Source organism: Crocuta crocuta, unplaced genomic scaffold (genome assembly GCF_008692635.1).
Source record: "Crocuta crocuta isolate KB4526 unplaced genomic scaffold, BGI_CrCroc_1.0 scaffold408, whole genome shotgun sequence".
Classification (NCBI taxonomy): domain Eukaryota; kingdom Metazoa; phylum Chordata; class Mammalia; order Carnivora; family Hyaenidae; genus Crocuta; species Crocuta crocuta.
Window position 1 is genome coordinate 3,519,022 of NW_027527444.1, and position 11,224 is coordinate 3,530,245.

At 56.7% G+C, this 11,224-nt stretch overlaps 1 protein-coding gene across 1 annotated transcript in view; it reads left to right on the forward strand.

Annotated features, from left to right (window-relative positions):
- The first annotated feature begins 236 nt into the window (after window positions 1–236).
- The window catches only part of RBM33 (RNA binding motif protein 33), a 152,012-nt gene continuing 141,024 nt past the window's right edge, over window positions 237–11,224 (forward strand). Inside the window, 2 exon segments of the mRNA XM_077761688.1 lie at window positions 237–673; window positions 8,335–8,450. Of these exon segments, the coding sequence (XP_077617814.1) occupies window positions 237–673; window positions 8,335–8,450 (553 nt within the window).

Below are 11,224 nucleotides of genomic sequence, written 5' to 3' on the forward strand. Positions count from 1 at the left end.
TGCGGGTGAGTCTGGGGGCCCATAGAAGTTCGCAGATGAGGGCATGAAGGTCTGGGATCCCCGTCAGATGTCCCTGTCTGGAGATGTAGAATGATCTAGAAAGTCACCTGCAGGGACTGAAACCAGGTCTCCTCCGGACACGAGGAAGCCTGACCCCGTGGATTCTAGAGTCCGGAGGCCAGACTTACAGCCGGAAGGCCTGTGGGGCGGGGGTCCCCTGAAACAGGCTCTAAGAGATGTCCCCAAAGTGCCCCCCGCGGGCGTGCCGGCCTGACCCCACAGCCCACCCCGCCAAGGAGGCTGGGGGTGAAATGGGGGCCCCAGAGCCAGAGCGGGACGACGCCGGCCCGGGCAGCCCCCAGCAGGGCCCGGGCTGCGCCTCGTCAGGGGGCCCGGGCTGCCCCGTGGCTGCCCCCCACGCTCACCTCCACAGAGCGCGTCGGGGTCCCAGGCACCCAGGGCCCGCGTCGTCCCGCCGCCCGGATGCCCGTGGGGACCGCAGGTCCAGCTTCATCACTGCGGGGACCGGTGTCCGCGCGCAGGGGCCACCACCGCGCCTGCCCTCTCGTTTCACCCCAGGCCCGCCCCCCGTCCCCTCGATGGGGTGTGGGGTGACGCTGGTCGTGGGCTCCGGAGCCGGCGGACAAGAAAGAATCCTTGAAGACAGTGTTTGGTGCAGAAAGGTGATTTGACTAAAGCCCAGGGACGCAACTCGTGGGCAGGAAGAGCCGCCCTGGGGGGTGACAGCGACTGGTTACCCACCCTCAGGTTGGGAGGGTTGGGGGAGCATGTTCCTGCACCTTGAGGGCTGCTGCTGCTGGGAAAACAGCATTCAGGCCGCATAGTAAACCTCGTCATGAGACCCCTCAGATGGGCGTCGGGGGCACAGGCCTGGCGGGCGATTGCCTGCGTGTATTTGAGGGAGTTGAGATGGAGGGAGTTTCCAGAGGAACTTTCTAGGTTAAAGCAGACTTGCAGGATCCTGGGGGCCCAGGACGATGTCCCACCCAGCTGCGGGCCGCGGGGACAGAATTTAGGTGGAGAAAGAAAGTATTTTTGGCTGAATAATTTCCCTCAATTCACCTGATCTCCATTTTCCGTGGGCACAGGGCAGGTGGCAGCTCCTTGTGGTGTGGTTGTGAACGGGAAATGGGGGGAGAGAAGGACAGGGAAAGGAAAGAAAGAAGAAAGAGAGAGAAAGGAAGAAACAAGTTGAGAAAGAAGGAAAGAAAGAAAGAAAGGAAAGGAAAAGAGAAGAAAAGGAAAAAAGGAAAGAAAGAAAGAGAGAAAGAGGGAAGAAGACAGAAAAAATGAGGAGGGAGGCGGGAGGAGGGAGGAGGGAGGAGGGAGGAGGGATGGGTGTCTCAGGATCACCTGTAGCCCCGCCCCCGCCTGGATTAGCTCCGCCTCTAAGCTGCCTCGTTCCTTAGCAGAGCATAGGGAAGCCACGTTTGGGGCACCGGGTTTATTGCCACTGGATGTCACCGTTCCCAGGCTCTTTCGGTGGAAGTTGAGGAAATATGCGTACAGACACGCTCACCCCAACACACACGTCTCGATGGCCGCTTCTTGAAGCCTGCGCTGACCTGAGCACCTCCCGCTCCACGCGGCGCACCTCGGGTCCTCTCTGACCTCCCTTTCCTGACATTCGCGGCCCTTCTCCAATAGCAGGAATCCCGGCTCGCGGTTCCTCAAAGCGTTTCTTTGCTCAGTTCCCCCACACTTGTCCCTAAGCCGCCAGACCCAGCCATCTGCTCACGCGCACTAGCTCCTAACCTGGTGCGTGGCTTCATTTTTAAGCAGGGCAGCACTGCGCGCAGCCGAGGGCTCCAGGGACAGTCCCCGTGCTAGTAGGGACGGGCGCTAGACCCCGTTCTGACCCTTGAGCTGTAAGCAGCAGGAGCCGGTGGGACTTCCAAAAAGCTCATTGAAAATGGGAATGTGATGTCCATCGGCTGATGAATGGATGAAGATGTGGGGTGCATGGGGTTGGACTCGGCGATCAAAAACAATGAAATCTTGCCATTTGCAACAATGTGGATGGAACCAGAGTGTGAGATAAGTCAGTCAGAGAAAGACAGAGATCATATGATTTCTTCTATATGTGGAATTTGAGAAACTCAACAGATGAACATAGGGGAAGGGAAAGAAAAAAGGAATACAGAGAGGGAGGCAAACCATAAGAGACTCTTTTTTTTCATATTGATTTATTTTTGAGAGAGAGAAAGACAGTGCCAGCAGGGGAGGGGCAGAGAGAGAGGGAGACAGAATCGGAAGCAGCTCCAGGCTCTGAGCTGTCAGCATGGAGCCCAATACGGGGCTCGAACCCACGAACCGTGAGATTGTGACCTGAGCCAAAGTCGGACGCTCAACTGACTGAGCCACCCAGGTGCCCCCAAGAGACTCTTAAATACAGAGAACAAACTGAGGGGTGCTGGAGGGAGGGGGTTAGTGGGGACGGGGAAGACGGGTGCGGGCATGAAGGTGGGCACCTGTTGGGATGAGCACTGGGTGTTATGTGAAGGGATGAATCGCTGGGTTCTACTCCTGAAGCCAAGACTACACTGTATGTTAACTAATTTGAGAATTAAAAAAAAAGAAGTGAGCCGGTGAGGTGAGGTGGGGTCCGCGAGCGCACGGTCAGGAAAGAATTCTTGAGACATTTTCAGTGCAAAACAGGTGGTTTTCTTAAAGTGTGGGGACAGGACCATGGGCAGAAAGAGGGGCTGTGAGGGGGTGACTGATTAGACACTTTTTACTTGCCGGGGTAAGTTAGGGAGAGCGTGGGTCTCGAAGGAATTTGGAAGCAAGGCCTCCTTCCGGGACCTTGAGGGGCCAGCTGCTAAGATAAGGTCATGTACTCCTGTCTAGTAAAACCTTTGCCCTGAGACCCTTCAGATGTGAATCAGGGGGTCATATGCTTGGAGGATGATGGCTCACATGCATCTTGGGGGGTAGAGATAAAGGAAGTTTCCAAAGGAACTGTTACAGGATCCTGGAGGTCGGCTAATGTCAAGCCAAGGTTGCTTTTTGCCTCTAGCCAAGTATTAACATCCAGGCAGCTGAGCTCCTGGAGGAAGGTCCCTGCCTGTCTCAGTACTTGTCAGTGGGCTGCAAGTTGTACGGAAATTTCGTTTTTTTCTACCTGTGTTTTGCCTTTGTTCTCCACATCAGGAAGGCGGCTGCAGTGGGTCCTTCTTCCTTTCCTTTGTTCATTTCGCTTCCTCCCTGGAATGCGGGTCTGATGGCTGGAACTCCCGCAAGCATCCCAGGCCCTGCGGCAGCCCTGAGGCTGGAAAGCGGAGAGCAGATGCAGAGCAAGAGCCCAGGAGCCTGGATCCTGATCCTTTGTGTGGCTTCCACAGCAGCCCATGTCTGTCAACTTTTGGCCTTCTTTGAATATAAGGGCAAAATTAAGTTCCTCTGGGTTTAAGCCCTTGTTATTGTTAGCCTATGTTACCAGAAACTGGATGAAAATTCCTAACAAAAAAAAAAAAAAAAAAAAAAGCAGAGAGGCGATTATTTCCCTTCCCACTGGAGAGCAGACTTAGTCTATAGTGCGAAAGTGGCAAGCAGCCCCTTGGCTCAGCAGATTGGAACGGGCCCCGGGGGAGACACCAGTCATCAGTCAGTAAGCTGGGCTGGGTCAGTGTGGTCGTTGAAGGTGAGACTCAGGGACCTTGCCGAGGAACCGGTAGGGAGAGAGGACAATGGAGCATGGGGTGAGGTCCCACAGAACCCCAGACAGAGCAAGGGAGCCAGAGTGGGGCGGATGAGAGCCTTCTAGACCCCTTGCAACCTGGCTTTTCTTCCTCAGCGCTGGGAGTCTCCAGACCCGTAGCATCCAGTTTTCTTACGTCTGTGGGGCCCCATCCACCTTTGACGTCCACCTGGAAGTCACCCCAGCAACGCCCTCGCCCCAGGCCCCATACCTAGTTCATTACCAACCTAACTATTTCGGGAACGGAGCAACTTGTCTGCCTCCACCACCGCCTGACCTGCACACGCACGGCCACAGCAGGTCATGACCGCTGCACCCCCACCCTCCGCCCGTCCGGCCAAGTGTCTCACAAACAGGCCTCAGGATACGACGAAGGTGTGGTGGTCCCAATAAAGGGGCGATTCAGCCAATGGTCTTGGATTGTGCTTTATACCAGGCAAACTCCGGATAGATTAAGAAGCAAAACCAGAAAAATACCAGGATAAGTTGTGGGAGGATATCATTTGCATAATTGGGTCAAGGTTAACTCACACCAAGACAGGAATAAAAACTCCATGCAACAAAAGAAAGAGAAGTCTCCTATAACCATTTCTTTCTATGTAACCTCTGTGCCCAACGTGAGGCTCAGACTCATGACCCGAGATCAAGAGTCGCACGCTCTGCAGTCTGAGCCAGGCAGGCGCCCCGACTCCTGTAACCATTTACAAAACAAAATAAAATCAACAGGCAGAGCAGGGAGGATCCTCAGGGGAGCGAAACTACTCCGTGTGATGTAATTGTGGCGGATGCATCTCGGGGTACATTTGTGCAAGCCCATAGAATGCACACCGGGAGTGAAGCCTAACGTAGACTATGGACCCCGGGCGATGAAGACATGTCAGTGTGGGCTCACCAACTGTCACAAATGTACCAAATGTGCAAATGTAACAAATGGGGTGTGGCCCATGAGGGGAGACAGAGGGTATGTGGGACGTCTGTAATTCTGCTCACTGTTGCTGGGAAACTAAAATATAGACTATTTAAAACAAAACAGACAAAACACAGTAAAATCTAACAACCCACTTGAAACCGAGTCAGGATTTGAATGAAAAGACCAAGGGGTGCCCAGGTAGCTTGGTCAGTTGGGCGTCTGACTTTGGTTCAGGTTATGAACTCATGGTTTGTGAGTTCGAGCCCCGCGTCGGGCTCTGTGCTGATTAGCGTGGAGCCTGCTGTGGATTCTGTGTCTCCCTCTCTGCCCCTCCCCTGCCCATGGTCTCTCAAAAATAAATAAAACACTTTAAAAAACTAAAAGAGAAAGAAAGAAAGAAAGAAAGAAAGAAAGAAAGAAAGAAAGAAAGAAAGAAAGAAAGAAAGAAAGAAAGAAAGAAAAGACCAGCAAAATCAAAGAGCTGGGGACCCTGTAAGCTGGTACTGTTGTGACGAGACTCCATGCTCCTGTGTCATAAGTGGGCGTGGACTCAGTGGAAGGCGATCTGCTGGTATCCAAATAGTCACTTAAGTGACAAATGCACTTACGGGTTGACCCAAGGACTCTACTTCTGGATATCTGTGCCTCATGTACATGTACACAGGTACAAAATGGTTCCAAGTAGGGTCGCCTGGGTGGCTTGGTTGGTTAAGTGTCTGACATTGGCTCAGGTCATGATCTCATGGTTCGCGGCTTTGAGCCCCGTGTCAGGCTCCGTGCTGACAGCTCAGAGCCTGGAACCTGCCTCAGATTGTGTGTTTCCCTCTCTCTCTACCCCTCCTCCACTCGTGCTCTGCCTCCATCTCTCTCCCCTTCTCTCTCAAAAATAACTAAACATTTAAAAAAAAAAGGGGGTTCAAAGTCATTGATTGAAGAGCCTCAGTGTTAACAGCCACGGTTGGAAACAGTGGGCCAATCAGCAGGGAAGTGGGTCCGTTACTGGTGCAAGGAGCTGTTGCCTCAGCAAAAAGAAGCAATCTCTGCTATGGGATCATCCCCAGTATACATACACATATATATTAAGTTCATTTATTTATTGAGAGAGAGAGAATCCCAAGTAGGCTCCACCCTGGGAGTGCAGAGCCAGACACGGGGCTCGATCTTACAAACGGTGAGATCATGACCTGAACTGAAATCAAGATGCTTAACTGACCAAGCTACTCGGGCACCCCCTACTGAAAATATATTTTTAAGTTAAAAAAAAAAAAAAGGTTCCATGTGTATAATGTCATGTGCTACTGAAGGGGAGCAGAATTTGTCGGCCCAAATTATGCCTCTTTAGCAGAAAGATTACTTTAGGCTGATTATTTTTAGAAATTGCCAAGCCAGAGAAAGTCTTTGCTCCCCCCTCGGCTGCCTGAGTTAACACTGGAAAGGGGGCCCGGAAAGGACAGCCAGGAGGGGAGCTGTCACCAGAGACTCCCATTCCCTGGGACACTGACCAGCATGACAGGGCGGCCTGTGTTTCCCAAACATGAGCTGGAAGCCATCACTCATGTCACAGGGGCCCCAATGACCCGGTTGCCCTTTGGGCCTCATATTTTTGGGGACCCCCATACGTAGGAAGCTTGTTTTTCTCCTGCTGATCTGTCTTATGTCGACTTGGTTATTAGACCAGCCAAAGAACCTAGAAGGGAGGCGGGGAACTTTTTCCTCCCTTCACCTTGGAGGGGCTTTCGACAAGGGGCCCTCAGGGTCCACTTTCTTCCGCTTTGGCTGGAACCAAACCGAATCCAGGAGGCAGCCAGGCTGTGTGGACGCAGAGAGCCTCTCAGGAGAAACCCTCTCTGTCCAGCGTCCTCTGACCCACGGGGATGTCACCTACACACGGAGCATGTGTCCCTGCTTTTCAAAGGTTTGCGTGGGGCCACTTTGCTTTTGTGAGAGGCCTATGTTAGTGCCGGTTTTTTGTTCACCGAAGGAAATCTGAAGAGGATTTTTGCTTTTGCGAGAAAAGGTGAAAAGCAGAAATAGCATTCAGCGTTTGATTCGCGGCGAGCACTTTCTGCTACGCTCTACTTTCTGACACGGAGGAAACGTGTACTAATTAGTCTTTCCTAAAAGCCAAGTGGCACAACGCGAACTTTCGGAAAGTGGGGGGCACCTGTCCACTCCTGTGACCCTGCAGGGATGAGGCGCTGCCGGGAAGGGGTGCCCACGGACCCTGAAGGTGCAGCCCGCTCCTGGGGAAGAGGAGGAGCTCGGGAAGGCTGGAAGGGCCGGCTTGTTCCCTGTAGGCGCCATGTGATGAGAAGAGAAAGGGCTTGCGTTACCCCCTGAGGGTCACCTTCGCTGGGAATAAAACCTCCCGGTGCGGCCGGGAAGCAGCGAGAGGGTGGGGTGCGCTGGAATTTTCCGAGGCTGAGTTTGCTGCCCTGGTCTGCAAGGGGGGGATTTCAGTCCCCACATCCCTTGCCCCTCCGCTCTCCCCTCCTCTCCCCCCTTCATTCTCCTCTCCTCTCCCCCTCCCCTCTCCCCCTCCTCCCTCCTCCTCTGCCCCCCAGAAAAGCCAGCAGGTGCCAGGGACAGACTCCCAGCTGCCCTGCCTCCCTCCTCCCTGCCCCTGAAAGGCCATGAGCTTGAGACTCTGTGTCAAAACCAGCTTAAAGTGCCATGTGGCCATTTCCACTTAAAATCAGTATACTCCATTTTAAATTCTTTTTAATTTTTTAACGTTCATTTCTGAGAGACAGAGAGAGACAGAGCATGAGCAGGGGAGGGGCAGAGAGGAGAAACACACAACCCGAAGCAGCTCCAGGCTCTGAGCTGTCAGCACAGAGCCCGATGCGGGGCTCGAACTCATAAACTGTGAGATCATGATCTGAGCTGAAGATGGATGCTTAACCGACTGAGTCACCCGAGCGAGCGCCCCTCAGTATATTCCATTTTAACGGATGCCGGATGCCATTGGCTTGTATTAACATAGCACTTCCCATTTACAGGTTTTTGTGGCAAAGTAATGTTGAGTTGACCCTCAAGGCACAAAAGAATGAATAAGAGAAAAAGCCAATAACCTCACCCCTCTGAGGTTTAAAGCACCATCTCATTTGCCGGGATAGGTGTTTTTCTTTCTTGAATTGTCTTGTCTCTTTTACTTAGACTGGAAACCTCTGCCCCTAAGCATACCCAACAATACCCGAGTATTTAAAGGAACGGGTACAGGTCAGGGCCTGAATATCTGAAGAGACGCCCAGCCTCTGCCAGAGGGAGGGACCAGAGCTGACCGTCCGGGCTGGGGGCTCCCTCCGGGTGCAGACAAGAAGTGCGCCCTTCTCTGGGGGTGTCCTCGGGGCCAGGACGGGGACTCGGGGACACCCCCTCCAGACCCGCAAGCGCACAAGCTTTTGTTTCTAAAAGGCAGGGCCCCAGGGAGCAGCAGAGTTCCGGACAGTGAGGGCAGCTGATAAGCGAAGCGGGGAGCTCTCTCCTCAGGCACAAAGGACAGGCCCGGAAGGGCTGTGCCACGAGCTGCCACCGAGGAGCTCCAGACAGAGGAAGGAGAAGGGGCTGAGAAGCTGAGAGGCCCCCCCCCCCCCCNAGCCCCATGGGGGGCTGTGGCCCGGGGCGGAGCCAGAAGTCACACGGAGGCCTGGGCCACACACGCGGCCGTAACCCTGACCACACATCCTCACCCGCACCCGAGCTGGGCCCGGCAGAAAGGCGACGGGTCCCCGCGCGGTGGTGTCAGGAGGACGGCGCAGCCCGCGGCCCTGGCCAGCTCCCAGCCCCGAGGACACCTGCAGCCTGGGGAGCACGGCTGTAAGGAGCCTGCACTTCCTCACCGGGACCCTCCGTGCAGGGACGCGCAAAGCCCTGCCAGCCCAGCCTAGCAGTGAGGGGGCCACGCCACCCTGCACCCTGCACCCCGCCTCCAGCAGGCAGGCGTCCGGGGCTCAGGGAGGGGTGAGGAGGGGTGGAGAGGGTGTGGGGGGCAGAGGAGGCGGCCCACACGGAGGCTGGGGGTTACGGGCTTCCCTCCCCACTCTAAACACCCCACCGAGTGTCTCGCTGTCTCTCGTCCCCTTCACCCCACGGCCTTCACTCTTGTCAGGCTGGATTACACATCTCAGCTCCAGCTTCCACCAACCGCCTCCTCCAGGCTGTCTGCCGAGTTGCTCCAAAGATACCAACATAATTGCAACTCAGACCTTTGTCTGCCGAGGATAAAGCCCAGTGCCTGGAGCACCGGCATGAGAGCCTTACATGACCGGACTGCCTGCCTCTCTCTGCACCATTTGCTTTAGTCCTTAATCCTCATTCCCTGTCACGTTTCTCCAGACCTGTGCACCGTGCGCCTCTTTTATAGGCTGATGCTCCCTTCCCAGACCTTGCTTTATTTGGCCAACAACTCCCGGCCCTTCAAGACTTGATTCAAGTGTCACCTCCTCCAGGAAGCCCTCCCCGAACACTTGCCTGCCCTACAATCAGAGGTTGAGCCCCACTCTGGTGCCCCCGGAGCCATACCCAGTGTCCCTGTCAGAGCGTCCCTCCCGCTCTGATGGCCCCTGACTGCTTGGAGGAGCCCCCGGGGCTGGGCCCGTCACCACTCCCCGTGCCTCGGCACTGGACACCGAACTCAGCCACGACAGATCGACCTAAGCAACTCACCGTGTCCGCGGGGCTCAGCCTCTCCGACCACATAACAAGAGGAAACCATCAGATGAATGCCAAGGGCATCTCCAGCTTGAACATTCCATCCGTTGTCCTTGAGCTAAAAGCCACAGGAAACAGAACCGGGCACGCGAGATCTCGACGTGCTGTCAGCCGCTGTTCATCTGCCGCACGCGCTCTGTGGGTGCCGCCCCGTCCGTGACCTTGGGAGGCCGTTCTGGCCGAACCAGCGGGACCCGAGCCTCCCCAGCTACGAGTAAGCGTCCCCAGCACAGGGCGGCCACGGGCTCGGTTCCCCGCTGTAGTAGGCGTCTACACGTGTGCCCCGTGGCCCGCGGCGCAGTAGGGCTGTGTTTCACAGGCTCACACGAGGGAATAACGTGCGAACGGACCCTAAACAACGTTGTATTTGCATTTTGAGTGCCCTCCCTGTTTCCGCTGGAAACACCCCAAGCCGTGCGTGTGGGGAGCATCCTTCCCGGGACCGGGTCCCGCCCGGTGTCGTCAGGAGCCCGTGGGGAGCGCCGGCAGCCGGCGGTGCTCTCCGAGTCCCCCCGAGGCCGTGTGCGGGGCCCCAGAGCAAGGGCACCCAGGCCGGGGGCACCGTCCGTCCGTCCCTTCGGCAGCGGGCGCCCCTTCTCTCTTGGTTTCTCTTGGGCTTTTCAGGCCACGTCAGGCTGCACACGTGTCCACACTGAATAATTTGGGGGGACGTTGCGTATGCCTTTCGCGGTGATCAAAGCAGCACAGGTGGAGACTTTAGAAAGCCAAGGGCTCCTGAGATGCAAAGCCTGGGGAGTGGGCCCCCCCCCCCCCCCCCCCCCNGAAGTAGCTTGTGCGGCCATTTCCCGACACGTCAGTGTTAAACGTTCTCCGGTCCTGCCGTCGTTGAGGACAAGGACTTAGCCTTGGGCCCGACGACCTGGGGCATGAAGCAGGCTCCCGGGCCGCCCGCCGGCCGGGGTTCGTGAGCCTGCGGCCCTGGCTGCACCCAAGGCAAACGTGCTTCAGAAACAAGGGGGAGCCGCCCCCGGGCCACCCCGCCGAGGCCGGCGCCTGGCCCCCAGCCCAGAAGCCCAGTGTAATGGGCGCTCAACACAACACTTTCCGGGGCGGGGTGTGGCGGGGACGGGGTAGAGCGGCGGAGAGCCTGGCCACTCCTGCTGGCCGTGGGAAGCAGGATGGGGGGACAGAGGGTGTCAGAGCAGGAACAGGGATTTCCACCCCTCGTTCCCGAGGTGCCCTCGTCCGGAGGGCGGCCTCGAAGCTCTTGCGCCCAGGGACCCCGCCGCGTACACGCCCTCACACGGCACCGCTGCAGCTGCAGGCTGGGTCGCCGGGTCGCCGGAGCACTTACGTCTGCTGTCAGCAGCAGAGCAAACACGCTCGCTGCCCCTGAGCCACGTAGGTGCTGAGCGGTACTGGTTACTCAGGGCCACGTCCGGCCTCCGAGGGTCCGGCCGTGGCGGGAGCCGTGGCAGCCCTGGGGTGGCCTAGAGTCCCTTTCAAATGCCTGTGAAGGCGCCTCTGTGGGACACGCCCGTCCAGGCTGGGCTCGGAGTCTCACAGCTGCGCTGGGCCTGGGGGGTCCTGGGCTGGGGGGCCCTTGAGCGACTTTCNGCCCCTGGCTGGGGTTAATCAAGGTGGCTCCAAACAGACAAGGCGAGTCTTCAAGGGCTCCCTTCTGTGCAGGCGTCCACGCAGGCCCGGGATGGACCTGAGACTGTCACTCTTGCAATTTTCTCCTTTTTATACAGTTTGAGAACCGGCAAATATCTNCCTGCCCAGGAGCCAGCCCTGCCTCCCCAGCAGCCAGCTCCGGGCCCCCCGGGCCGTTCAGCCAAAATGCCAGCACCTGCCCGCCTCCCTCGCTCCCGCCCCCACCACCACCTTGGGACCCACTGGGAGAGCCAAATACACCC